The 25,883-nt window shown below is 65.1% G+C and overlaps 2 protein-coding genes across 11 annotated transcripts; both read left to right on the top strand.

The window, feature by feature from the left end:
• Positions 1-516: 516 nt before the first annotated feature.
• LOC133209913 (spidroin-2-like) lies at positions 517-7,174 on the top strand. The gene is made up of 7 exons (XM_061348860.1): positions 517-525; positions 1,381-2,073; positions 2,131-2,295; positions 5,163-5,394; positions 5,541-5,748; positions 6,206-6,404; positions 7,118-7,174. Exons 1-7 carry the CDS (start codon positions 517-519, stop codon positions 7,172-7,174), a joined length of 1,563 nt encoding a protein of 520 aa, XP_061204844.1.
• On the top strand, positions 1,711-23,057 carry TNK2 (tyrosine kinase non receptor 2). Of its 10 annotated transcripts, XM_061348821.1 has the most exons (18): positions 1,711-2,295; positions 4,566-4,711; positions 7,534-7,831; positions 11,391-11,568; positions 11,713-11,783; positions 13,319-13,531; positions 13,621-13,773; positions 13,964-14,241; positions 14,316-14,442; positions 14,535-14,681; positions 15,052-15,146; positions 17,896-18,090; positions 19,558-19,649; positions 20,168-20,212; positions 20,559-21,877; positions 22,334-22,429; positions 22,519-22,646; positions 22,755-23,057. In XM_061348821.1, the coding sequence occupies exons 3-18, from the start codon at positions 7,655-7,657 to the stop codon at positions 22,759-22,761; spliced, it is 3,321 nt and encodes a 1,106-aa protein (XP_061204805.1). In that variant the 5' UTR covers positions 1,711-2,295; positions 4,566-4,711; positions 7,534-7,654; the 3' UTR covers positions 22,762-23,057. The 10 variants fall into 10 exon arrangements, with proteins under 10 accessions (XP_061204805.1, XP_061204807.1, XP_061204808.1 ...); XM_061348823.1 differs by lacking the exon at positions 7,534-7,831; XM_061348814.1 differs by lacking the exons at positions 1,711-2,295; positions 4,566-4,711 and adding an exon at positions 6,573-7,401.
• The last annotated feature ends 2,826 nt before the right edge of the window (positions 23,058-25,883 follow it).

Here is a 25,883-nt window from a genome sequence, read left to right as displayed (position 1 = left end):
TGTGAACAGCCCCGTCTGTGTTGCTGTTTCCTAGTGACACTTCTCCGGATGGCATTTAGGAGCTGCTGTCTGGGAGTCCTCACTGTAGTGTTTGCATGCATATTGATGTCAGAGTTATTCACGTGCTTTGTAGTCGGCAGAGAAAGACAAAGCCTGTCTCCTGGCCGGGCAGCACAATCCTGACTGCTGGGATGTCGGGGTGCCTGGCGCAGCGCTGGCATCGGAGTGGTGTGGGATGTTAAACTGGTTCTGGGTTATCTGCTGTCCGCTTGAATAAAGTTTTAATGCTTCAACACTCAACTCCTCGCGTAATGCTGGGGTGGCAGTGTGTGAGATGGGGGCAGCCGGAGGGACACAGCTCTCCGGCATCAGCCTGTGGTGATGTGCAATAGCAAGTTCAAACCTTAATGTGCTCTGCGGCAGTGCATCCTGCCTTGGGTCGGCAGCTGGCATGAGGAGGAAGAGCAGCCTCTTGGTCACCACACTGATCCTAAAGCACTTGCGGCACTGGGGTAGATGGTGGAAGTATGCAATGTCAGACTTCCCACTGGCATTTGGTTGCTCGTAGAGCCCCGGAGAGCTCTGGCAGGTCTGAAGCTGCTTCCCCAGCCCAAGGGCCTTCTCGTGGGAGACTGCTGGTTCGGGGCTTTGCGTTTTAAATACGCTCACCTTTCCTTCCCTAGTGCTAGTCTCTCCTCCTTAAGAAACACTGCATCCCGTGAAAATGCACCGTTTCGGAGCGGGAGGCTTCTAGTTCCTTAACGGGCTGTCCCTCCTCTTCCAGCAGGGATGATTTACTTCTTGGGAACACGCTGTTTCCCGCAGCTCCTTGCCCAAACCTGGCAGGGCTCTCTCCCTGCAGTGGCGGGGCCTCTGCAGCCGCCGGGCGGGGCCAGCCCCTCCGGGGCAGCGGGGGACAGGGCTGCAGCCGCTTGGGAGCAGGAATCAGGACTGCTCCGTGGCAGTGCGGGGCTGCCCGTGCCCTGCGCCCCATCTCCCACCTCCAGCCCCTGTACCGGAGCGGTCCCGGGTTTGGTGCTGTTCCTGGTGAGTCTGCCCCCCGCGCCCCACTCTTCCCCCGTCCGCCTGCCCGTCCCCCCCCACCCCGCCGCCATCCCCTCCCCGCCGTTACGTAAAGCGGCGACGCGGCGCCTTTAAGCGCAGGGCCGGCCGGGCGCGCACCGCCCCGGCAGCTCTCGCCGGCGGCGGCAGGAGGGGGCGGTGGCGGCGGTGGCGGCAGCGGCGGGGTAGGGGGGAGCGGCGGCGGCGCCGGGGCTCCAGCAGCGCGGCGCGGGGGGGGCGCGGCAGGGGGCGGCCCCGGGGGGGGCCCCCCCGGTGAGCGGGGCCGGGGCTGGGGCCGCGTGCACCATCCGGGGTCAGAGCGCGAGCGGGGTGCCGGAGGGCGGGGGGCTGAGCCCGGGGGTACCGGAGGGCGGCGGAGTGGCCCCAGGGGTGCAGGAGGAGGGGGGCTTCTCCCAGGGCGTGCAGGAGGCGGGGCTGGGGGCGCTGCCCCGCGGCCAGGAGCTGGTGGCGGCGGGCGGCGGGGGGCCGGGGCGCGGAGGGGGGCAGGGCCGGTGGCACTGGGTGCCGCTGGGGGAGCGGACGGGCTTGCAGGAGTGGGGCGAGCGGCCCGCGCTGGTCACCGCAGCCGGTGGCGGCCCTAAGCCGGGCGCGGAGCCGCGGCGGCCCCGGGAGCGGGGGACGGCCCGGGCGCGGCGGCGGGCGCGGGGCGCGGAGGAAGCGGCGGCGGGGGAAGAGGGGGGCAGCCCCGGCGTGCAGCCGCCGCGGAGAGCGCGGTGCGCGGTGCGGGGCGTGCAGGAGCACGGGCCAAAAGCCGGGCAGGAGCAGGGCCTGAGCCGGCGGGCGCAACAGGAGCGGGGCGGGGGGCGGCGGGAGGCGAGCCCCCCAGGCCGGACCCGCTGGTGGGTGCGGCGGGGCCGGCAGGAGGAAGGGGAGGCCAGGGGCGGGGTGCAGGAAGAGGGCGAGTTCTACTCGGGGGAGCAGGAGCACCCCGGCGGCACCCCCGGCACACGGAACCCCGCACACCGCCCGAGCCGCAGGCGGGCCGCCCGGGTGTGAGGCCGGACCCGGCACCCGCTGCTGGCCGCCACGCGGGGGGTCCCCCCGAAGACCGGGCTGCTGCCGGCGTCGATCTGCGCACCACGGCCCGACAGGCGGGCGGCCGCATCCTGCCTGGCATGCGGGCTGCCCGGAGAGCGGCCGTGCCTGTCCTCTGCCTGCGGTGACGCTGTGGACCCGGCGCAGGATGCGGTGGCAGTGGCGGTGAGCACAGAGGTAAGAGCGAGGCGCGACCCCTTGCAGGGGGTGGGTGGTGTCGGTGTGTAGCACCGTGCTGTGCCTCACCGGGCACTGCTGGCACAGTGCCCCGCGGTGCTGCCGGTGCTGCTGTCGTGCCCAGGCGGCAGTATGCCCGACCCCCCTGCTCCTGCCTGCCAGGACAGAGCAGGCAGCGGGGTCTGGAGTGAGTGGGTGCCCGGTGCCCTTGAACCCTCCCAAACCGCAGCGGAAGCTGGGGGAAGGTTTTTTTTTTCCTGGAGAAAAGGCGGCTTTGCTCTGCTCTTCCTCTTCCCGGGCTCGTGGGAGCTCCAGCGCTGAACAGAGGATCCTTGTCCTCCCGAGCCGGCCCTGCGCATTGGGGTGCTGTGCTGCTGCTGCTGGAACCTGAAGCAGCGATGAGGTGCGGGGAGCCTCTACCCACTGGCTTGGTGGGCTACACCGTGTCTGTGTCCGGCCACACTGTAGCAGGTTTTTCTCTACCCACTGGGGACCCTTTGGGTACTTTTGTTCTTGGTTGGTTTTGTTGTTTTTAATAAAGCCTTTAAGTCAAACCTGGTAAGGTGGTGCCGACAGCCCAGCAAGGGTCCCACCTCGCCAGCAGAGCCCCGCTCTGTTCTCCCGGCGCTGCCGGACCCCTTGCCTGCTCTGCAAGTATCCGGGGAGGGGGTTTGCAGGTGACCGGAGGAGCCAAGGCAGGGGCAGTGTCTCTGCCGCAGTGCTGCTGTCATGGGCCAGAGGCTGTGCAGGGCTGGGCTGTCTGGGCAGGGCAGGCTGGGGCAGAGCCCGGCGCTGGTACTACCCCACGCGCTCACCTCCCTGGAGCCACCTCGGTGCATCATTCTGGGGTGCCCCAGTGCTGCTGGGTGCTGGTGTCAGCTCACCGCCCTATAGAGTGGGTCCCCTTCATTAGTTGCTGCATGCTCTGAGTGTCGTGCATCCCCCCCCATTTCTCAGCCCTTTGCTGACCCTACTCAAGGCAGAGCCGTTGAACGAAGTTTGTCAGTGCTGGTCTTTGCTAAAACCAGGACCTGCCTGGGAGGCTGTCTCTGAGCTGGTCTGCTCTCTGACAGGCCCTTCTTTAGGGAGAGGGTCCAGGATGGACCCCGGGTGCTGCAGCCTGATGCTCCCTGCAGGGAGTGGGGCCGAAGTAGGCTCTGCACCCTCGGTCCCGCCGCACTGAGCCCCAGGTGGGGGCTGTGCAGGCTGTGCAACCTGTTACCAGCCCCTGGAGCTACCCGGGCCTCGTTAGCCTGGAATTCGTTAGTGCAGGGCGTGGGCCATGTAGGTATGGCTGGGGGGCTGGGGATGCCTCCCTTCTCCTGCTCTTCTTCCTCTTCCAGCGACTGCCTCCCTGCTGTCCTGGCCTTGACTCAGCATACCCCGGGGCATGAGGGTCCTTCACGGGCAGAGGAGCAGCCACCACAGGACCAGGAACTGGTGCAGGCTTGTAGCAAAGCCTTCTCCCACCTTGCAGACCAGGCCTCGATCCGTGCCTCAGTTTCCCCCTGAGAGGCCCCATCCTGCCACTGAAGCACTGGGGTTTTCACTCCAATCATGCCCACGAGGGATGGTAGCCGGCTGGGGCAAAGGATCGTGGGGGACATGGCCCACTCATGTGGGTTTTGAGGGGCAGCGGGGAGCTCTTCCCCCTGCTGGAACAGGAAGGCTTTACGGAGAAAGTCTTGCTCCAGCTCTCTGCTGAGCAGCCCCAAGGGGGGGCACTGCTCACACTGCAGCCTGGCTATGCTGACATCAGTTAGCGCTAATGATGCTGAATGGTCTCGCCAGGGCACTGCTCTGGTGCTGGGGAAGTGATGGGGTTTAGCTTTTGTCCCCCCAGCTCTGAGGCTCATACCTCCCCTGCTCCCATCATGTAGGGGAGATGCTGCGTGGTGGATGTGGCTTTATGCCCATCTGGCCTAAGACCTGCCAAATTCATTTTATGCCAGCTACAGCCTGCCCCAAGGGCAGGTCGTGCAGTGGCATGGAGATGGGGGTGTTGCTGGCAGCACCCCTGGGACAGAGGTTGGACCCTGGGTTCAGGGCCTGTGCTGGTCCCCCTTTTTCCATGGCAGGACCAGGGGCAAAGACCACCCGTGCCCCTTGGGGCAAACAGGGAGCAGCTCCACAAAGGCTCTTTCAGCTGCCTGGTCAGGGAGATGTTCCCACCTGTTACCCTCCAGGGAGCCCGGAGCATCTGGGTTGGGCATATCAGGGTGCCAGGCTGGGGGGGCCCATTCTGACATCTCACTCCTGCTTTGCCCCAGGGGGACCCTACGGCCAGCGTCACCGCAGCCCTGCCAGCTGCACGGCTGAGCCCTGACACCGTGTCCCCTTGCACACTGCCTGGCTCACTGTGACACTGGGGCTGGTGCTGCTGAGGGACCCCCACAGTGCCACCACTGCGGCCCAGGTGAGATGGGTGCAAACCGACCTTGCACAAGGCAGGGTGGCAGTATCCCACCATGGCAGTGTCCTTTGGGGACAGTGGTGCCAAGGCTCAGTGACTCCAAGCCTGTTGCCCTCTCCCCCTCCCTGCATTGCCTGTGGGCATGGAGCTGACTGTGGGCAGTGTGCTGTGTGTGCTGGGGGTGTTGCTTTGCCTGCTTCTCCCCCAAAACACCGTGCTGTGCTTCTGTCTTGGTTGGAGGGGCTTGGGGATGGGGTGGGCATCAGCTAAAGGGTCAGTGATTCCTGCCCACAGTGAGGAGATGGGAGGTGCAAGATGGGCTCAGCCCGCCCTCGCTCGACCTGCAGAGGAGATTTAGCAGAGGAAAGAGGCTTATGGAGGGGATTGGAATTGCGCTGGGCTCTGTTGGGGTGGGGGGGCTCCCCACCCGGCTGTGTCTCTTCTCCCCACACAGCCACTGCTGCAGGCAGGGGCTCAGTGTGGGAGGTTAGGATCAGGCTATGGGGCTGAGCTCTGGGAGCCCAGAGATGGCAGCGAGGGGGAACCGGGCACCCCGGCCTCCACGGCCACCACCACCACAGGGGTCACCAGGCCTCTGTGCCGGCCCCCCAGGAACTCCTGCTTGCCGGAGCCAGGCGAGCAAGCAGCATCGGGTACCAGCACCGAGGGAGCCAAAGCACCCACCGGTATGGGGTCCCACAGGGGGGACGTGGGGTGGGAACAGACGCTGGGGAGCTGAGTGGCAGCAGGATGTGCCGGGCAGCCCTGGTTTCGGTGGGAGCAGGGTGCATTTGTACCTGTGGGTATGTGCGTGCCCACACGCCTGCGCCAGGCCGCCAGGCTGGGGAGTGTGTCACCACAATTTGGGGCCGCCCCCGGGGCCCCGCCAGGGCTGAGCCAGCCCCGGGTGCTGCTGCGGCCGCCTTGCTGCCGCCACAGCCGGTGAGATCACTTCCAGGTGACAGAGCTGGCAGGAAGGTGACAGAGCTGGCAGGAAGGTGGCAGGCTGTGGTGGCAGCAAGCGGGGTGATGTGCTGGAGGTGAGTGGGGGAGGCCTGTCTCCCTCTGGGAGCTTGCGTGGGGACCCGCCACTTTCCAGGGCCCTCTGTGAGGGTGGTGGGCGCAGAGATGCTGCGGCCCCTGTACCCAGGGTTGCAGGAAGGGATGTGGGGCCAAAGGTGGTGTTCCAGAGTGCTGGGGAGGTCCAGTGCCAGCAACGGGAGGGACCTCCTGGGGTCAGTGCCTTGTGGGGCAGGGACAGCACCCCCCATTTGGAAGCTGTCCTTGTGTTGGGGCCCCTCAGGGGTGGGAATTGCAGGCAGGTGGGTCACGGGTGGCATGGTGTGATGCCATCCATCCTCTTACAGGGGATGTCTCGTTTGGGTTTCAGCTGAGCCTGGGCAAGCCCGGAGAACCCAAGGCATGGAGGAGTGAACCACATCTGCTGTGGAGGCTGTGGGGACGGGGGTTGTCCCCATGTGGCTTGGTGCCCCGCAGCATCGCTGTGGCCGGGCAGGCTGGCGAGGGTTTGGGGACGGCTGGGGCGGGAGGGAAGGTGTCACGGCACGTGCGTCAGTCACAGCCGTGGCGTGCCAGCGCGGTGACGCCGGCGGCCCTGCATGGGGGTGGCTCGCTGCTCCCACGCCGCGGGCCCGGCCCGGCCCGCCTGGGCTGCACCGCTGAGCTCACCGCCCTGGTATGGCGGGGCAGGAGGAGCCGCCGCGGGGCAGCCCCCGCCCGGGGCAGGTGCCCCCCGGCACTGGGGGTTTCCCCGGAGGGAGAGAGGGGCAGGATGGATGCGTGCTCCCAGTGCCCTGGCGACACCGGGGTCTTGGGGGATGTGGGGGGTCGCGGGGTGGGCATCGTGCTCCAGTGGTGCTGACGTAAGGAGCAGATTTGTCCCTAGGTCTGTGCCATGCCCCAGAGGACAGGTGGGTCCTGGGGGACTGGGTAGGAGCTGCAGGGGCCTCCCTCTGCTTCAGCTCTGGCCCAAGGGGCCTCAGAGAGTGGCTGTGGCCAGGCAGTGTTGGGGTGCGAGCTGGCCTCAACGTGCAGGTTAGGGGTACCCCATCCCGGGGGGTGGCCACCCAGTGCCACCTGCCCCTGCTGGGGGCTGTGCCTGGTGCAGCGCCTGGCACAGGTCTGGGAGACCCCCAGCGCCCTGCGATGGGTTGGGGAGAGAGGACTGACCCTGGGAGCGATCCTCCCCGCATGCCCCCCGGAGCCCATCCCCGCAGCGCCCGCGGGGCCTGGCTGCTCCCCCGGCACTGCCGTGCTTGCGCCAGTGCTGCCGGTCGCTGTGGAGCAGCCATCTTCCCAGCACATCCCATCCCCCTCTGCCGGCGCAGGGAAGTGGGAGGGATGCTGGGGATGCTGCCAGCCTCAGAGCCCCCCCCAGGCCCTCTGCAGGTTCCCAGCGGGGTGCCTTCTCACCCACCCAGCTTGCCGCGGATCCCCGGCTGCTGAACGATGCTCCCCGCTCATCCTCATCCTCCTCCCCCCGCCTGCCTGCACCGCATCCCCGCTGGCGGGCTGCACCGTGGTCGGGTGGGGGGAGAATGTGGCTGCGAGCGCGGCGCTGGGGCTGGCATCGATGCCACCACCTTTTTCCTCGGGTGCTGGAGTGGGGACAGCAGGCAGGCAGTGAGGCTGCCGAAACGGGAGGAAGATCGCGTTGCCAAGCTGGGATCGGGGTGAGGACGGGAGCTTGACGGGCTGTCCCCGCTTCTCCTTTCCCCCATCTCTGCGTCCCTCCATCCACCCCCCCTTCCCCTCCATCACCGTCGCGGTCACCTTCACCCTCTCGCTGTTTTCCGGAACTGCAGCAACTTTCTGCCATGTGATCCCGAGCCCGGCTCCAGCCCTCGCCACCCCCAGCCAGGCGCGGGTGTCTCCGCAGAGCCCCCCGCTCGCCGCCGTGCCGCAGCCGCCGCACCCGCCCCAGCCATGGGCGAGAGATGCGACTACCAGCGCCTGAGCAGCGCCGAGGAGGAGGAGGAGATGCTCGGCTCCCTGCCCCACAGCCTCTCGGACAGCACTGGGCAGCAGGCCCTGCGGCCAGGCAGCAGGCGCCCCGCACGGTCCTCGCGGGAGGACATCGCCCCGGGCATGCCGTGCCGGCGGGTCAGTGTGGGGGGGAGCGGCGGGGGGCACCCGGGCAGGCTGGGTGTCCCCCATGAGGGCAGGGTCCTGCTGTGGGGCACAGGATGGCAGCTGGCATGAGGCACGGGGGTTCCCTGCATGGCATCTTCCCTCTCTGGCAGTCGTGGTACCCGCAGCATTTGGGGTGGTGTGCGCATGGCATCCCCCTTCCTGGCTGTGCTCCCATCCTGACACACGGGAGCATGGCTGCCTGCTGCTTCTTGCTGGGGAAACTGAGGCATGGGGGAATGATGGCACAGCAGGAGGAAAGGGGGGGGGCACAGTTCCCGTCACAGGCTGCCATTCTCATGGAGGGGGCTGTCGGGCTGTGTGTGTGTGGGGGGGGGGGGGTTAGGGAGCACGCATAGGTGAAGCTGCCTTGGGGTGTAGGGCAGGCATTGGGGTGTCATGGTGCGTAGGAGCATTTCGGGGTGCTTTGGCCACCCATGTGCTGCTCAGCATGATGCTGGGCAAGCGCAGAGGCAAAGAGCGTGCCACACAGGGGGCAGGCGGTTCCAGGTGTGCGTCAGGCGGAGGCGGGTGTGCTGCCGCCGGCTGTGAGGCGCCGGGGTGTTGGCGCACGTGCGGCCGGGCAGAGCCATGGCTGGGGGGTGTGCGGGGGTGACGCGTTTAGGGGGGCGGCTGCGGTTGTGCAGGTGCCGGGGGTCGTGCCTGTGTGGTCCCAGGGCGTGCGTGATGGTCGTCACCAGCCATGCATGCGCCTGGGTGCACCCTAGGGGCTGCAGAGGTGGGTGTGCACAGCATGGTGAGTGTGCAGGGCATGGAGGGCCAGGTAGCGGCTTTGCCGCCTGCCATGTCACGGGAGTGAGATGGGCATCTATGAACCCCCCTAGGACAGCGGTTTGCTGACTGGACTCTGCTTGCCTGTCTCAGCGTTAAGGCTGTGGCATCAGCCTCTGTGCCCATGAGTCTGTGGTGGATGGGGAAACTGAGGCACGGAGCCTCCCCAGCACAGTGGGCAAGGCTGGGTGTCCTTCTCCCTCCTCCCCCCACTCCCTTCTGGAGACCAGTACTCCCCCAGTGTGGGCTCTGAAATGAGCAGCCTCGCCTGAGCTTTGGTGGTGCAGGAGGCAAGCACACTGGCCCCAGGGGGTGCCAGTCTCAGTGGGTGCCGATCCCAGTGGGTGCCATCCCCGGCTGATGGAGGTGATGCCCCATTCAGAGCAGGGAACCCCCCGCATCACGGTGTCCCCAGAGCCAGGGAGGGGGCAGCTGGCGCGTGGCAGAGGTTGGTGCCGAGTGCACTGTGCCTGGGTGTCCCTGGTGAATGGGCTTCTTGTGTCGGGTGCCTGTGCCAGCTGGGATCCCGGCAGCGGTGGAAGCTGCAGCGGAGGCTCCTCTGCACCTGGGGATGCGCTTAACCCTCTCCCAGATGCCCCCCCCCCCCCGGCGCAGCCATGGCCACAGTGGCGGGGGGGGCAGACAGGCGGGGGCTGCTGCAAGAGGTTGCTGTGGGTCTGTCCTCTCTCACGCCGTGGCTGCGGATGCGGCCAGATGTTCTCCCCGGGGAGCCCGCGCCGGACAGCAGTGCTGGTGTCGGGTGCCAGCTCTGCCAGGGAAGGGGAGTGAGCCCCAGGGTGCTGGCGGCACCCCACAGCAGAGCCCGCGGGGACGAGCAGCTGGGCAGCGGGTGCGTTTGCCGAGCCAGACGCTCCCCCCGCAGTGCCCATCGCCCTGGCATCCTGCCTGTGGCCTCGGCTGGGGAGCGGAGAGCCGGATGTCTCCTCTCCCTCCCTCCTTCCCTGCTTCCTGAGGGGGGAAACTGAGGCCTGGGAGAGTTTCCCAAGGCCAGGACGAGTTTCCATGGAAATAGGAGCGGGGGTCCAGGCTCCCAGCTGCCGGAGCGGGTGCCCACTGCTGAACAAGGGAGAAAGCGGGACATTGATGGGAGCCCGGCCCCCTGGGCGCGCGTCCCAGCCCCGGCTGAAAATAACCCCTCCCCGGAGCGCTGCTTGGGCAGCCGGCCGGGACCGAGCCCCGCGGCCGGACAGGGGTCCCCAGGAAGCGGCTCCAGCCAGGGGGTGACCCCAGCCCTGACTGCCGCCACCCTCCGCCCCGGCCGTGTTGCGTTGGGGAAGGGGAGGGCCGGCCAGGAGGCTCGAGAGCCGGACGGAAGAAGGGGGAGAGCCACAGCCCGCGTCCGGCTGACGGACGCCCCGAGAACCCCTGCCTGCTCCGGGGGCATATACGGGGCGGCCGAGCCCAAGGGGCATCTCCGCATCCCGGATGGCACGGCTGCCGGTGCCCCTGCTGCGCTGAGCGGGCTCTGCCGGGGGACGCCGGCTCCGGGGAAGGGACATCGGCGGTGCCAGGAGCCGGCGACGGGCAGCCAGGCAGGATGCGACGCTTCCAAGCTTTGCGCCAATCCTTCCCTTTCCTCACCCGCTTCCGCCTCTACCGAGTAAGTGCCGACCCTCGCCCCGGCAGACCCTATGCTGGCTGTCACTCAGCCCTGTCCCCGTCGCCTGTGGGCAGGGGACCAGCCGTCCCCGGCCACCCGCGGGCGCACACCGAAGGGCAGCGGCTGCTTTCGCCCCGTGTGCCCCCGTCTGCCCCCGTGCCCAGCTGCTTGCCGCACCCGCCGTATTTTTAGCCCAGTGCCGAGGGCTGTAATTGTGGTGACGCACCGAGGGAGTCGAGCACAGGGGATGAGGACAGCGGGGACCCGTGGGAAGAGGAGAGGATGGAGCGGGCTGTGCTGCTGTAGGACCGGGATGAGGGTCCCTCTTTGCGCCCAGCTGACAGCAGCGAGGGGCAGAGACGTGCCTCTTCCCAGAAAGGTGGCAGTGAAAGAGGAGGAGAGCTGGGAAAGCAGGCAGGGATAGGGAGCGGAGGGGAACATGTTGCGGGAGATGTGAGGAACCGTGGGTGAGACCTGGCCCCATGCCCCGGCCTGGCTGTGGAGCTGACACCAGCAGCGCTGGATTGCCTTGTGCCTCAGCCCAGGCACCAGGACCACCTGAAGGCTGTGATGTCCCTGTGTGTCCCATCCCTGTGGCTGCCAGGCGAGGTGCCACCACCCATAGCAGAGGAGACCCACTGTGGGTCTGTGCCGCAACCCAGCCGGGTGTGTGGGGATGGCAGGGGGCCGAGTGGCAGTGCTGATGTGGCTGTCCCCTCCCCAGTCAGACCCTCCAGCTGGGCAAAGGGAGTCTGGCAGGCACGGGGTGCCCCTCAGCTGGGGGCCACCACCATGCACACCCATCCAGGAGGCTCTGCCCTGTCCTGTGTCCCTGGCACTGCTGCCTGGGGGCAGCTTGTGCTGAAGTAGAAGGGTGGGTTGGTGTTTCTGTGGGCACCATGGGGCAGTACGAGGGTCCCATCCTGCTGATGGGGTGCCTTTCCCAGCTTGGGGCAGGCTCAGGAGATGAGTGATGCTAGCATCCATCACACCCTGCCCAGGCAGCACCCCAGCCTTGGCTCTCAGCCTCTCTGGATGACGTCCCCAGCGTGAGGACGGGGCAGAGGGGGAGTGGAACAGGGTTCTCCCCCTAACCTCACATGGTTGGTGTCCCTGCAGAGGCTGAGCTGTAGCATGCAGGCAGAGGAGGGCACGGACTGGCTGCTGGAGCTGCTCACTGAGCTGCAGCTGCAGCAGTACTTCCTGCGCATCCGGGACGAGCTCAACGTCACCCGCCTCTCCCACTTCGAGTACGTCAAAAATGAGGATCTGGAGAAGATTGGCATGGGGCGTCCTGGTGCGTACGTCCCCCCCAAACCTCCCCCCATATCTCTGGCTGGCTGTGCAGCACCTTCTGGGGATCCCAGAGGAGCATGCAGTCTATGGGGCTGGAGGTACCCCCACCCTATGCTGGGTTGGTGACAGCCACTATGTCCTGCAGGCCAGCGGCGGCTGTGGGAGGCAGTGAAGCGGCGGAAGGCCATGTGCAAGCGGAAATCCTGGATGAGCAAGGTAGGGATGGGAGAGGGGCAGGTGTGGCAGGGAAGCAGGCATGCAGGAGGAGCTGGACCTCTCCACATGTTCTTCCACAGTGCCTGGCTCTTCCCCACGTCATCAGTGCCTGGCAGGGAGGCTGGCAGGGAAGGGGGCAGAAACCCCTGTGAGGCATGTGCTGCCTGCAGTGTGCTCCCGTCCTGTGCACGCTCCTGGGTTACTTCCTGGTGATGGATGTCCCTGCCGCCCCAGCACTTGGGAAGTTCATTCCTCTTGCATTATTTGCCTCTTTGCCAGGAAACTAATTTGTAGCTAATGAGCCACAGAACCTTTGCATCTCACCCCAGGCAGCTCTATGGGTGCCCGTGCTTGCTGGCATCCTGCCCACCAGGCTGGGGCTGCTCCAGAGCAGGGGACCCCATGATGCTCATGTATGCCCTGATGCCGTCTTGTCCAACACTGGTGATACTGCCACCCTGGCACTTTGCACCCCCAAAAGAGCAGGGTAAATGCCAGCTGGGCCCTGGGTTGTGGCTTCTTCCCTGTGTGACTCATCTGGGATGGGATGGAGACAGGATGGGCTTTTAATAGAAGGCTGCTCAGCCTCGCACTGGGCACAGAAATGCCGCCTCCCACCCCAGCCACATGCTGGGCCCAGCCCCTGCGCACCCCACACGGGTCCTTGCTTCTGAGGATGGGATGGACTCCATCCCATGGGGCACATCACTGGTCCTGGCACATCATCAGTCCCAGCTGGGGGAGATGGAGGGAGTGCCTGTCCCCGTTCCCTCTGGGCTGGCAGTGGCGGCAGCGCGTGTTGCAAGGCCCACGCTGCTGCAGGGATGTGTCACCACACTCAGCCCAAGCTGGAGGTTTCTCTTGGCCTTATGCCCAGGCACACTGTGTAGTCACAGCCTGGCCAAGGAATGCCCAGGGCCCTCCAACTGCCAGCCTGGTTTGCCGAGGCTGCTGCAGTGCTGCTGCTGGGCTGCTGGGAGAGGCTGGGAAAGCTGAGGCTGTTCAGCCAGGAGAAAAGGCTGCGTGGAGACTTCATAGCAGCCTTCCAGTGTCTGAAGCAGTTCTGCAGAGATACCAGAGAGTGACTCTTCCTCAGGGACTGTAGTGGCAGGACAAGGGGCAAGGGGGTTAAACATAAACAGGGAAATTTCAGGTTGGACTTAAGAAGCTCTTTATTGTGAGGTTGGTGAGGTACTGGAACAGGTTGCCCAAAGAAGGCCAGGTTGGACAGAGCCTTGGGTGACATGGCTTAGTGTGTGCTGTCCCTGCCCATAGCAGGAGGGTTGGAACTAAATGATCTTAAGGTCCTTTCCGACTCAAACCATTCTGTGATTCTACAAATCCACACAAGTCTCAGCTCAGCTAGAAGAGCAGAGCCTGCTGCTGCAGCCAGCCTGCCCTGGGTAGTCATGAGTTAGGGGTCATCATTAGGTTCCAGAGGGTACAGGCCAGGCAGGGTGTCATCCTGGCACTCGCAAACACAATGGCTTGGGGCATCTCCGCACCTGCATCTCGCCTACCTCCGTGTCCTGCAGGTGTTCAGCGGGAAGCGCCCTGAGTCAGAGCTGCCGCCCCAGCCCCAGAGCACTTTCCGCAAGCCCCCCACACCACCGCCCCCCGAAGCCGGGGGCCAGCACTCCCTTACCTGCCTCGTACGGGAGCGGGACCTCTCCATCTTTGAGAAGTTGGGCGACGGCTCCTTTGGCGTCGTACGTCGTGGCGAGTGGTGCACGCCCGCCGGCAAGACGGTGAGGGGCTGTTCATGGTGGGGTGGGCCGGGCAGCAGCACCACCGGGGGGGGGAGATGCTTTGGGGCTCATCCCTGCTTTGGCCGTAGCTGGATGTGGCAGTGAAGTGTCTCAAGACGGATGTGCTGAGCCAGCCGGAGGCGCTGGATGACTTTATCCGGGAGGTGAATGCCATGCACTCTCTGGACCACAGGAACCTTATCCGTCTCTATGGCGTGGTGCTCTCCCACCCTATGAAGATGGTGAGTGTGGGAGGATGGGACTGACCCCAGTGGTGCCCTGTGAGAGTTCTGTGTGGTGGGGCGAGCAAAGCTAGGCTGGATCCATATCCCAGTGCTCCACGGGCATCTCCAGTGGGGCACAAGGCTGGAAAGCAGCCCAGCAAGGCTGCCTCTGGCCTGACCAACCTGCTGTTCCTACCCCATGGCCCAGGTGACAGAGCTGGCCCCACTGGGCTCCCTCCTGGACCGCCTGCGGAAGAATCAGGGTCATTTCCTCATCTCCACCCTCTGCCAGTATGCCATCCAGGTGGCCAAGGGCATGGCCTACCTGGAGTCCAAGCGTTTCATCCACCGTGACCTGGCTGCCCGCAACATCCTGCTGGCCTCCAATGAGCTGGTCAAGATTGGGGACTTTGGGCTGATGCGGGCCCTGCCCAAAAATGACGACCACTATGTGATGCAGGAGCATCGCAAGGTCCCCTTCGCTTGGTGAGCCCTGGGGAGGAGGGACCTGGGGATGCAGCACCCATTGCCTTCTGATGCTCACATCCTTCCCCACGCAGGTGTGCTCCTGAGAGCCTGAAGACACGCACCTTCTCCCATGCCAGCGACACCTGGATGTTTGGGGTGACTCTCTGGGAGATGTTCACCTATGGGCAGGAGCCTTGGATTGGCCTCAACGGCAGCCAGGTGAGCGCACAGCAGGGACCTGACCCCCTGCCTCACCGTGGCAGTGGTTTGGGGAGACCTGGGAACCCCTGACAGTACTCACTGCTCTGCAGATCCTGCACAAGATAGACAAAGAGGGTGAGCGGCTGCCACGGCCTGAGGACTGTCCGCAGGACATCTACAATGTCATGCTGCAGTGCTGGGCACACAAGCCTGAGGACCGACCCACCTTCGTGGCCCTGCGGGACTTCTTGGTGGAGGTGGGTGCGCAAGCAGGTGGACAGGGGCTCCAGCACTCCCTTCCCCTCGGCTCTGCTTAAGTGTAGGCAGAGTTCAGGGAATCACTCAGGCAGGAGGTGACGTTGGGGGATTCAGCCCAGGCAACCCTGTTGGCTGGCAGGTAAGGGGCAGTGATGGGGTCACAGCAGGAGGTCCCTGGGTACCACCTGGCCCTTGTCCAGCCCAGGGATGTTACAGCTGAGTAGGGGCTGGGGGTGGTGATGCTGTCTCTTGCCCCACTTTTGAGGCTCCCCTGCCTTCCCCTACGTGGGGCTGCAGCTAGTCTCAAAACAGGTCAGGGATGGGTGGTGGGGGTCTGCATCACCTTGTTTTCACCCTCTTTTCCCCCAGGCCCAGCCCACTGACATGAGAGCACTGCAGGACTTCGAGGAGCCGGACAAGCTGCACATCCAGATGAACGACATCATCACAGTCATCGAGGGCAGGTACTGCTCAGGGTGGGAAGGCACGTACTGCACGGGAGCAGTGCCAGGTATTGCACTAGAGGTGCATGGACCAGCGGCCAGCTGCAGGGCTGCCAGTTTGCATGGGCACAGGGGGAATCGGGAGACTGGGGGCACTGGCAGAGCTGTGGAGCAGGGATGGGGGGAGAGTGGGCTCTGCCCCCCCAGCACACTCGACTGTGTAGCCCACAGGTGAGCTGCCCCACTGCCCTGGGAGGTGTGCAGTGCCCCAGGCAGCACAGCGATGTGGGGCCACTGCAATGTGTGAGGGGCAGCAGTGCCTATGGGCAGCACAGCTCTACCCGCACTGCCCGCAACATCCACCCGCTGACTCACCCACTCTGCCTTTGGGTTTGCCCTAGCCTTGTCCCTGGAAACCGGGTGCCCCAGAGTCACTCTCCACTGATAGCGGTGGGGACCTGCCACTGCCGTGGGGCCAGGAGAGATGCTAGGGAGCTCAGTACCACGGTGGCATGACCTGTCACTCCCTGCGCTGTCAGCTCTGTGCCTTGGTCGCTGCTAGCCACGCCGGGGCACAGCCATCCCCTTCCACTGCCCCGGTGACCTGTGGACTGGGGGGACCTTTGGACCCTGCATTCCCATCCTAGTGTGTGCCTGTGCCACTCCATCATGCGGACAGTGGAGACCCCTGGGAAGAGCTCTGTGTCCCTTTGCTCAGCTGGCACATGGGAGGCTGCTCCCGCCTCCAGCCCCAGGGGGTGAGGAGAAAGGCTCTGTCCTTCCCCGCTTCCCGCTCCCCTTTCCCGGGGCCAGCTCCCCGCCGTTAGTCACGGCCCGGAGGTGAATCAGGCCGGATTTGTGTGTCTTCAGGGACCGGCTTTCTCTCCGGCCGCCGCCGCCAGGGATGACTCTTGCCCAGGGTCTGGCGGTTTAATTGCAGGGAGGGGAGGGGAAGGGAAGGGAAGCGGCGTCGGCGGAGGGAGGGAAGAAGGGAGGTAGGGAAGGAGCGGCGGAGGGCGGCGCGGCCGCGCCAGTGCGCCTACATCGTCCCCGGCGCCGCATCACGGGCTGGGGATCCCGCTCCCGCGCCCCCCGCGCTGCCGTCGGCCCCAGGTGAGCCACGGGTAGCGGAGGAGGGGGGAGAGAGAGATTGGCAGGAGCGGGATGGGGGGGACGTGGTTGCGCTGCAGTGAGTCGGGGAGGACCGTGAGCGCGGTGGAACCGGGGCGCAGCCTCCCCTGCCTCAGTTTCCCTGGCGGACGCCGGTGCTCGGTGGCCCCGTTTTGGGGGTGCTGGGTCCAAGCAGGCGGGATGAGCTCTGCAGCCGGGGGCTGCTGGTGCTCCCGGACCGGAACCCCATCCCCGTGCCTCGGTTTCCCCCCCGGGGTGCCTGCCCCCCACCGCGCTGCCGGCGGGGATGCCTGGGCAGGGAGGGGAGGGCTGGCGGAGGGGGTTGGGGGCTCCTCCCGGGGGCCGCATCCGGCCCCGCCGAGGCCGCCCGGGGCACCGTAAACACCCCCCACCCCTTTTCAAGCCCCTGCCTGTCGTTCGGCGGGCGCTGGCCGTGCGTACGTGTGTGTGGGCAGGGGCAGGGACCTACCTGAAAGCCCCCTGGGGACCCAGGCGGTCGCAGGAGAGGGCTCTCGGGGGGAAGCCAGGGAAGAGCCGCAGCGGGATCGTCCCGGGGTTCCGCGCCCGGATCCGGTGGGACGAGGCTGGGAGAAGAGGGGAGCGAAGGGGCCGGCCCAGCTGCAGCATCCCTCCGGTGGGATGCGGCGGTGTCGCGGCGCGGGAGGGCGAGTGGAGGGGTGCTCCCGGGGAGGGGGAGCCGGCTCCTGCCCGTGCCGGTGCGGGTGAGGGATGGTGCCCGGTAGCGACTGGGCTCTGCCGCGGGCACGCCGAGGGGTCCTGGCGGCTGGCGGGCGGCGAGCGGGGAAGGTAAACAGGAAAAGGGCTGAGCTGGTGGCCGGGGGTGACTCACAGGTGACTCCAGGAAACCGTGGGGCCGTGCCAGCCTCGCCAGGCTGGCACCGCCACCGCCCCCTGCCCGGAGCACGCCCTACCCGCGGAGAGCGGGGGACCCGGCAGGCGGGGGGTGGGTAGGGTCGGAGCCCCCCCCCCATTCATCTGGCACAGTGCCTGGGGTAGCCTTTCCTGCCCCTTACCTGTCCCTCTCCTGTCCCACTTCCCACCCGGGGTAGGTGATCCCCCCCTTCTTCCCCTGGAGCAGGCAGCTCCTAGGGCACGCTGGGGACCTGCACCCCAAGGTGGCATTGTCTGCCTGCCCATCTTCCCTTGCCCGCACCAACCTGCATGAGGCTTACTGATAAGGGAGCGAGGAAGACCTCCCAGTTCATATTTGCAAGTTCATCGTCGAACCCCAGCCATGTTCTTGTGCCATCCTTGGCTGCACAGGGCACAGGAGGACCAGGGGTGAGCAGCTCCGTGCAGGCAGCACCCCAAGACTCCTGCATAATTTGGGGCAGCCGGGAGGAGGAAGGGGCACATCTCTGTGGGCACAAGCAGGGAGCTTTGTTCCCTAACCCCCGCATCCCCAGCACCACTGGGTGCGGGGGCCCACAGGGTGGGAGGCAGAGGGCACTGTCAGCTCAGGGTTGGGACCCTGGGCACCTGGGCTCTCCTCCTGGCTGTGCCACTGCTTGCCTGCTTAGACTTGGACAAGTCACCTCGCCTCCTCCCCCGTCACCGGGGCGGGCGTGTGTCCCCCTCTTATACCCTTGTTGGTAACAAGGTCCTTTTTATTCTTTAGGGCTGAGAATTACTGGTGGCGGGGTCAGAATAAGCGGACCCTAAAAGTGGGCCAGTTCCCCCGAAACACGGTGACCTCGGTGGCAGGGTTGTCGGCGCACGACATCAGCCAGCCGCTTAAAAACAGCTTCATCCACACGGGCCATGGAGACACCAACCCCCAGCACTGCTGGGGGTTTCCCGATAAAATTGATGAGTAAGACAATCTTTTATCTTCTCTGCATCCCCTGCCTGCTCTCTGCTTTCCCTGCTGCCCGCTGGGCATGGAATGGGCCATGGTTTGGCCATCCTGTGTTCGCCTTGCTAGTGAAGCATCTCTTCCGCCCCCCTGCTGTACTGAGGATGGTGGCTCTGGGAAGGGTCCCTGTGGCTGGACTAACTCCCTCTCTTCTTCTTACTAATGGGTTCAAGGGCAGGGAGGGCTGCTGTGCTTTTGGGGGGGCTATCTGGGTTGGGGGGGAGTATCTTCTAGCCCTGTAGCACCTCATGCTGTCCCGGCCTGGAGGGACACCAGTAGGCACCACCCTGGATGTGGCCGTGTTAACCACAATGCTTTTGGGATGTCCCAGGGCTGCTAAACCCGCGCCTTTCTGTGCCTGCATGGAGGGAAGCTGTGATGGGGGTGTAGCCTCACCCCCTGCTTTTAACAGCATGAGTTAAAACAACACACCATGAAAGAAATCCACCAAAATGCTTTTTCCGCCCCCTGTTCCATCAGGACAGACCCAGGTTGTTCTGATGGGGGGGTCGGGTGCCTGTGCCTCCTTGCCATGTGGGACTGGCGTGCTTAGTGTGGTGCTGGGGGATGGTGGGCAAGGGTGCTTGCCTCAGGGCAGAGGGCATGGGGTGTCTCTGCAAGCACGGGACTGGGGGGACGTGGGAGGGCTGTGTGTGTGGGGCAGGATAGGATTTCAAAGCCTGGAAAGCTACAGCTGGGGGTAGAGCCAGCTCCTGTGCCTGGCTAAGCACATCCCCTGGGATTGTGATCACTGCTGCTGCTCAGCTTCCCACCCCCAGGACATCTCTGCCAGTGCCCTCTGCCCCAGCCTGACTCCCCCAGGCCACCCGGTGGGCTGAACCTCGGGGGGCTGGACCGGGGCGCCGTGCACACAGCCCTGCTCGTGCCCCGGCAGGCTCCCGCTGCGTGGGCACGGCGCTGGGTACGTGCTGCCGGGCTGCCGAGAACGCACCGAGCTGGGCACACACCCAGGCCTTGGGGCTGCACTGGCTCCCACCGGCTCCTGCCTCGCCGCGCCCAGCTTGCGACGGCTCGCCCGCACCTCCCGGCACCCCACCAGCGTGCCGTGCTGTGCCGTACCGTACCGGGGTGCCCTGCCCTGTACGCAGCGTCATGCCGGGGCACCCTGGTGCTGCGGTGTGTCCCGGACACCACGCCCCGTACAAGTACACTGGGCACGGCACCCTGCTTGCAATCCCCTGGGTTACAGCGCATCGTATGTGTGGTGCTGGGATGGTACCAGGCTCTGTGCTGTAGCACTGAAAGCCTTGGGGTGTGGTGCCCCAGTGCTCACAGAGACAGTACTCACTGGGGCATGGTGCATGGTGGAGGTGGGGTGTACCAAGGGACAGGGCACAAGCTCAGGGTGCAAGGGGTCCTACGAGGCCCCTGCTGACTTCCAGGCACTCTGCTTTCTCCCCACAGGCTGTACCTGGGAAATCCCATGGACCCTCCTGACATTTTAGGTGTGGACCCGAGTGCTGCCAGACCCACCCAGCTTCCTGGCAGGGCTAAAAGTGAGTCTCTTTTTCTCCTTCACCCTGCTCGTCAGCCGCGCAAAGTCCTTGTGCCCTGCTGCCAGGGTGATGGGCTGTGGACCCTCTCCTTTCTCTCTGCTGCCACTTGCTATTCACAGACACAGGGGGAGCTGGGGTGACAGGGTGTGTTGTCACCTGGCCAAATGCCACCGCCAGCAGCGTGGGTGGCCTGTGGCTCTGCCCGGCTGGACTCTGCCCTGCTGCCCTTCGTCCAGGTCCCTCGTCCACTCCCAGCCTCCCGCGGCCAGGCTCCCCAGTACAGGGGATCTCGGTGGAGCTGCCACGTGGAGGGAGCTCAGATGCTCTGCGGGTGCCACAAATGCCCTAATCCTGCAGTTTCCCCTTGGTGGGGCTTCCCACCGGCATCCTCCCTGCACCCCAGCGGTGATGCGGGACATGATGAAGCATGCACCCCGCTAACGAGCACCCCGACTGCCGCTTGCTTCGTGCGCGCACCCCACGCCTCTCCTCCTCTCGGGCTCTCTCTTCTCCTGCAGGGCAGCCGCCTCCGCGCCCTCCTCAGCCTACCGTCCTGCTCACCAGTAAGTTGGGCTTTCATGGGTGCTTCTCTCCCTCCTTTGTGCCCTCCTTCTTTTCTCTCTTAGCTTCGTTTTCTGTCTCTGCATCCCGGGTTCCATCATGAGCATTGGCATCTGTAGGGGGGACAGAGATGAGGAGCCGGGTGTTGGGGTCTGCAGGGTGAGGAAGGGCAGGGTACCCCTCAGGCCTCCAGCACCCTTCTGCCTGCCCTGGTGCATCACTACACCCAAGGGGGAGAGGAAAGGTGGCTGAAGCTGTCAGGCAGTTTGAGGGTTAGGGACGCAAGTGCCCCTCCTGGCACCCCCGGGATGGGCGCCAGGCACCTCACCATCCCTCTCTACCTCCTAGAGCCCTGCTACGACCCAGTCAGTGAGGAGGAGGAGGGTCTGCCGGGGGGTCTCCGGAAGCTCTGCCTGAAGAAGCCAGGCCCAGGCAAGGGTCTGCGACCGGTCAAGCCGTCAGCACGCGTTCCAGGCACCAAGGTGGGCGAGCGGCAGCCCAGCCGCCAGCTGACCAGTGAGGGGCCGGCAGGCGGCGAGGTGACCCTCATCGATTTTGGGGAGGAGGTGCCCCAAGGGAGCCCCTCGCCAGTGGGGGAGCTGACAGCCCCGTCGCTGGCCAAGCTGGCTATGGAGGCCTTCTCCTTGCTGGACAAGACCCCACCACAGAGCCCCACGCGGGCTCTACCCCGGCCCCTCCACCCTACGCCAGTGGTGGACTGGGACGCCCGCCCCTTGCCCCCACCGCCTGCCTATGATGACGTGGCGCAGGATGAGGACGACTTCGAGGTCTGCTCCATCACCAGCCCTCCAAGCCGGCGGGGCAAGACCAACTATGGCTTTGTGGATGAGGGCGAGCGGGGACCAGCGCTGGAGGACAACCTCTTCCTGCCCCCCAAGGAGATGAAGCAGCCCAGCATGACACAGACCACAGAGCTCTTTGAGGAGCTGCAGCAGGAGTGCATGAAGAGGCTTAATGTCCCCCTGGGACCAGCTGCCCCAACAGATGACAAGCCCCAAATCCCACCCCGTATCCCTATCCCACCCCGGCCCGTACGCCGTAACGAGCCCGGGCGCTGGTCGGGGGAGCTCTCCCCAGCATCAGGGGGTGAGGAGGACCGTCCACCCCAGATCCCACCCCGGGACCCGCTGTCGCAGCCCACCTCCCGGACACCGAGCCCCATGGCCCTGCAGGTGGGGTCCCCCCAGCAACGTGCCGCCCTCTGCTCTTGCCTCTCCACCTCGCCAGGGAAGCCCATGCCCACCACGCAGAGCTTTGCCCTGGACCCCAAGTACGCCACCCCCAAGGTCATCCAGGCACAGGGCAAGGACTGTTCCAAGGGACCCTGCATCCTGCCCATCGTGAAGGATGGGCAGAAAGTCAGCAGCACCCACTACTACCTGTTGCCTGAGCGCCCTGCCTACCTGGACAAGTATGAGAAGTTCTTCAAGGAGGCCAAAAGCCCCGAGGAGGCGCAGGCACCCCGCCTGGTCACCACGGCCACCGTTCGTCCCATGGTGCAGCAGCCGCCAACAGACTGCAAAGCCAACTTCTCCTCCAACAACAGCAACCCTGGGCCCAAGTGCCTGGTGAAAGCCTCCTGCAGCCTCCAGAAGATCATCTATGATGGGCCGGATGGCTGCCGCCCTGCTGACAAGATCCGGCTGGTAAGTGGCATCTATGAGCAATAGAGAACACAGTGGCCATGGGCTCACTGGAGCAAAAGCCGTCCCCACCCTGGTTTCCCCAAGTTCAACCCCAGGGGGTTGGCTGCATGTGGTTTCCAGATGTGCTGTGGGACATAAATGTCACTGCAACTCCAAAATAGGGATCACAGGCCCTTTTACTCCAAATTAGCCCCATCCACGGCCACAGGGAGTGGGGAGGAAGGTGGCTGACACTGGTCCCTTTGGGCTCTCCTGGCTGGTCCGTGGTGGCCAGGAGTCTGCACCCAAGCCCAGGAGAGGCTGAAGGTCCCAGGGATGAGGATGGCCCCAGCTCCAAGCTGACGGTGCTCTGCAGATACAGAGCCAGGATGGAGGGCAGCCCTGGTGTTCTGCTCCAGCCACTGCCTCCCCACTGCTTAGGTCAGGTGGCAGACACTGACCTGAACCTCTCCTTAGGTGCAGGACACAGTGCACGGTGTGACCACGGAGGAGTGCCAGGCGGCCCTGCAGAACCATGGCTGGAGCGTCCAACGGGCCATCCAGTACCTGAAGGTACCACACACCCCTGTCCATCTGCCCTGGCTCCTGTGGGAGTGCTGGCACCCGTGTCACCTCCCTTGCCGTGCCCTGTCCCCTTGCAGGTGGAGCAGCTTTTCTGCCTGGGGCTGAAGTCCCGCGTTGAGTGCCACCGGGTGCTGGAGATGTTCGACTGGAACCTGGCCCAGGCCAGCTCCCACCTCCTTGATCCCTACAGCACCACCCGCCAGAAGTAGGGGCACGGATGGTTTTTCGGGGTGGGGGTTGTCCACGCCATGCTGCTCTTGGCCAGGTGGCATCATCACCCCTCCTGAGCTTATGTCCTCTTCTCTCCTTACAGGCGGTGACAGTGGGGATGGGGCGAGCTGTGTCAGATCTGGAGCAGGCATCTCACCGTGGGGCCACCCCCTGGTGCCCACCCTCACCTACACAACCTGCTGCTGGACTCTGGACTGAGCCGCCACTTGGGGCATGGGGACACCCCGAAAGGGAGCCTGCTCAGCACCCGTGACTTGTCGGAGTGCCTGCGCCTTGGCCTCAGTGATGGGCTCCATCCCCATGCCCCTTGTTGAATTGTTTTTGTAAAGAGAAATGTAATTTTAATATATATATATTATGTATATATAAAAAACTATTCTATGGAGAGGAGGAAGGTGCCTGTGGCCGTCTCCCAGGTTCATCCCTGCCAACGCACAGGGACAGACCATGTCTCCATGGGTGCTGGTTCCTCCCTGTGCAGGCAGCTGTGGCTGTGACCCATGGGTCCTGCCGCAGGGATGGAACTCAGGTGCAGAGTGCCAGGGAGGGGATGCACATGTGCTGTGATGCCCAGCAGGCGCCGGGGATCTCTAGGGAGCTGTGTGATGTGTAAACCACTGGTGATGGCTCCCAGGCTGTTTTGGGGTGCACAGGTCTCCCCATCTGGGGTGTGAAGTTAGTTACATGTTGTCCCAGGTGCAAAGCTGGAAGGCTGGGCAGGTTTCTCCTGCTGTGAGCAGGCAGTATTGCCCCCAGCCATGTCCTGCAGCAGGGCCCCCCCTTTCCCGGTGCCCCAAGGATTTGGATCCCGGTGACGCCTGACTCATGCCCAGGCAGGGAGTGCCGGGACCTGCCTCGCTCCCCGGCCCACGCGAGGGGCGTTGTGCAACCAGATGCCACCACGCAGCCGGAGCCGGGTGTTGGAGGAGGGGGGGGATGGTGCCTGTGGGGTCCCAGGCCCCCCAGTCACTGTCAGAGCCCTTCAGCTGGCTTCCCTGAGGTGGCAGCAGAGGAAGGGGTCTCTGAGGGTGTAGGAGAAACCGATGTGGAGCGTGGTTGGACCTCAGTGCCCAAAACCAGAGTCCCTGGGCTTTGGTGGTGCCTGGTCCACAGGATGCCTTCTGCTCCAGAGCTGGTGGCTTCAGAGGAGTGACCCCACCATGCGTGGTGAATCGTCTGGCAGGAAGGGCTGCCTCAGAATGCTCGTGTGTCCTTCCCTGTGGCAGTGGTGTCTGCCTACATCACCCATGTGCACCCTGGCCCTACCTAAGCATGGGAATGGAGAGGTTTGCTGGTGCTGCCGTGGGAGCAGTCATGCATAGGGGCTTTGGACACTCTGGGCCTCAGTTTCCCCATCTAAGGTGCAGCTACCATAGCGTGGCAGCCAGGGGAAGATGGCTGTCAATGAAGCGAGGAAGGCACAACAGCTTCACCAACTTCTCCTTTAAACGATGCCCAAGCTGGGCTAGACCTGTGTTTGCTGAAGTGGCCCCACTGGTTCCCTTTGCACTGTGAGGTTGCCTCTGTCCCCGGTGGAAGGTGACCTGCAACCCAGGACAAGGCCCAGCCCTCCCGGCCAGGCTTACCTGGCTGTCTGCCGCGATGGCACTGATAACCCCTGCACGCAGGTCCCCGGGCAGCGGTGCTGGCAGCGCCAGGAGGGGACCAGGGCAGGGCTCACACGCAAGACCCCGAGGGTGCAGCAGGAGGCTGCTCCTTCCTTCTTCCTCCTTGGCTGCAAACCAGCCCCTGCTGGGGGTTATCAGCCGCGGCCAAGCGTGGCAGGGGGGGGTTGATGAGAGGATGAAGAGCCTAGGGCTGACCCCCACCCCGCAGAGGTGCTAGGGACCCCTGTCCCCACTTGCCATCCCAGGGTCCTTGGCCCAGGTGACTTTGCAACCCATGGGGTGCTTTCCGGGTTCTGGAGACCCCAACCTTGGGGTGTCAACCACGGGATCAAGGAGCTTGAAACTTCCCATGGCACAATGGGTGTTCCCCAGCATCAGTGGGTCCCCAGGACATGGACATAGCCATGGCTGTGGCAGGCTGTGAGGACAGGAGCCATCAGTGCCCCAGGCAGGGTAAGTCAGTGCCCCAGGTGGGGCATGTGGCGTTCTGTTTCTCCCACCTGAGGGAGTGCTCACCGGTGGAGCCACCCCCTTGCGTTGCTCCGCTGGGGCAGAGAGAGCTGCAGTCCTGTCCCTGCCGTTGGGAAATCGTGATGGGTTGCTGGGGCCAGTGGCCACTCTGGAGCTGCGTGCTGTGGGGTTTCTGGGTGCTGCCAGGTAAGTGCCGGGGTGCCCACACTGCTGCGGGACAGACGAGGTGGCCAATACCATCTGGGTGATGGGTGATGGGCTGCGAGCAACTCTTCGGCTGCTCGAATGCTGTGAGCCCGTGCCCGGCTGGGGTTCACCCCACCTCTGCCAGCTGCTGACAGTCTCAGCATGGTTCCCTGACCGTTAGCACGGTGACAGAGGGTCGGTTGTGGGTCAAATGGGGTTTCTCACTTGTGGGGAAGGTACCTGTCTTGCTCTTGGTGTTGGTCCGGCTGTGAGTGCTGCGATGGGGACCAGCCCCAGGGGGTGGGAGCACCTTCCTCCTGCAGCAGGGAGGAGGGATGGGGATGATGGGGACCCCAGGCTTTTTTTTTCCCCTCATCCTGCCGTTACCAACCTGCTCCGCCTCCAGCGCAAGCCGGGGGGACGGGGCAGCAGCCCCTTGCCCCGGTAGAGCCGGGCAGCAGCTCCCTCTCGGCCGACAGCACCAGTGCCGAGCTGCCTCCGGACCCGGGCATGTGCCAGGCGTTCCCCAGCTCCGCAGCTGCCCGGCCGGAGCGCCCCTCTCCCGCGGGCAGGAGCACCACCGCCGTGCGCGCAGGTAAGGCCGGCGGGCAGCTGGCTGCGGGCGGGCTCCTGCCTGATGGGGCCGCGGTGGGGTTGATCCAGCTGGGGCTGCCTTGTCTCGCCCCACAGGCAGCCTGGTGCCGGAGGTGGTGGCGGGAGCCCTGCTCCCAGGCAGGACCAGTGGTGAGCAGCAGGGGTCTCCCACTGAGGCAGCTCTCCCCAGGGATCCGTCAGCACAAGGCAGCCCCCAGGCAGGGGCTGGAGGCTCCTCTCCAGCTGATGCCAGGCACCCCATCAGCGTCCCTCCAGCTCCCACCACCGCTTGGCATGCGCAGCTTCCGTCCCTCGTGCAGACAGGGCATGCA

This window comes from Neopsephotus bourkii, unplaced genomic scaffold, assembly GCF_033783945.1.
Source record: "Neopsephotus bourkii isolate Nb327-2 ecotype Australia unplaced genomic scaffold, CSIRO-AGI_Nbou_v1 NB_369, whole genome shotgun sequence".
In the NCBI taxonomy this organism is placed as follows: domain Eukaryota; kingdom Metazoa; phylum Chordata; class Aves; order Psittaciformes; family Psittacidae; genus Neopsephotus; species Neopsephotus bourkii.
Note: the sequence above shows the minus strand (reverse complement) of the source record. Positions and strands in the feature narration are given on the sequence as shown.

Bases quoted from the DNA above. Each gene is read 5' to 3' on its own strand.
- TNK2 (XM_061348814.1), top strand. From the start codon at position 7,178: ATGCTCCCCGCTCATCCTCATCCTCCTCCCCCCGCCTGCCTGCACCGC. The intron at 7,832-11,390 runs GTCAGTGTGGGG...GTGTCCCTGCAG, and splicing joins CGGGCATGCCGTGCCGGCGG to AGGCTGAGCTGTAGCATGCA. The intron at 19,650-20,167 runs GTGAGTCTCTTT...CTTCTCCTGCAG, and splicing joins GCTTCCTGGCAGGGCTAAAA to GGCAGCCGCCTCCGCGCCCT.
- LOC133209913 (XM_061348860.1), top strand. The intron at 2,074-2,130 runs GTGTGAGGCCGG...GTCCCCCCGAAG, and splicing joins GCCGCAGGCGGGCCGCCCGG to ACCGGGCTGCTGCCGGCGTC. The intron at 5,395-5,540 runs GTATGGGGTCCC...CGCCTGCGCCAG, and splicing joins GGGAGCCAAAGCACCCACCG to GCCGCCAGGCTGGGGAGTGT.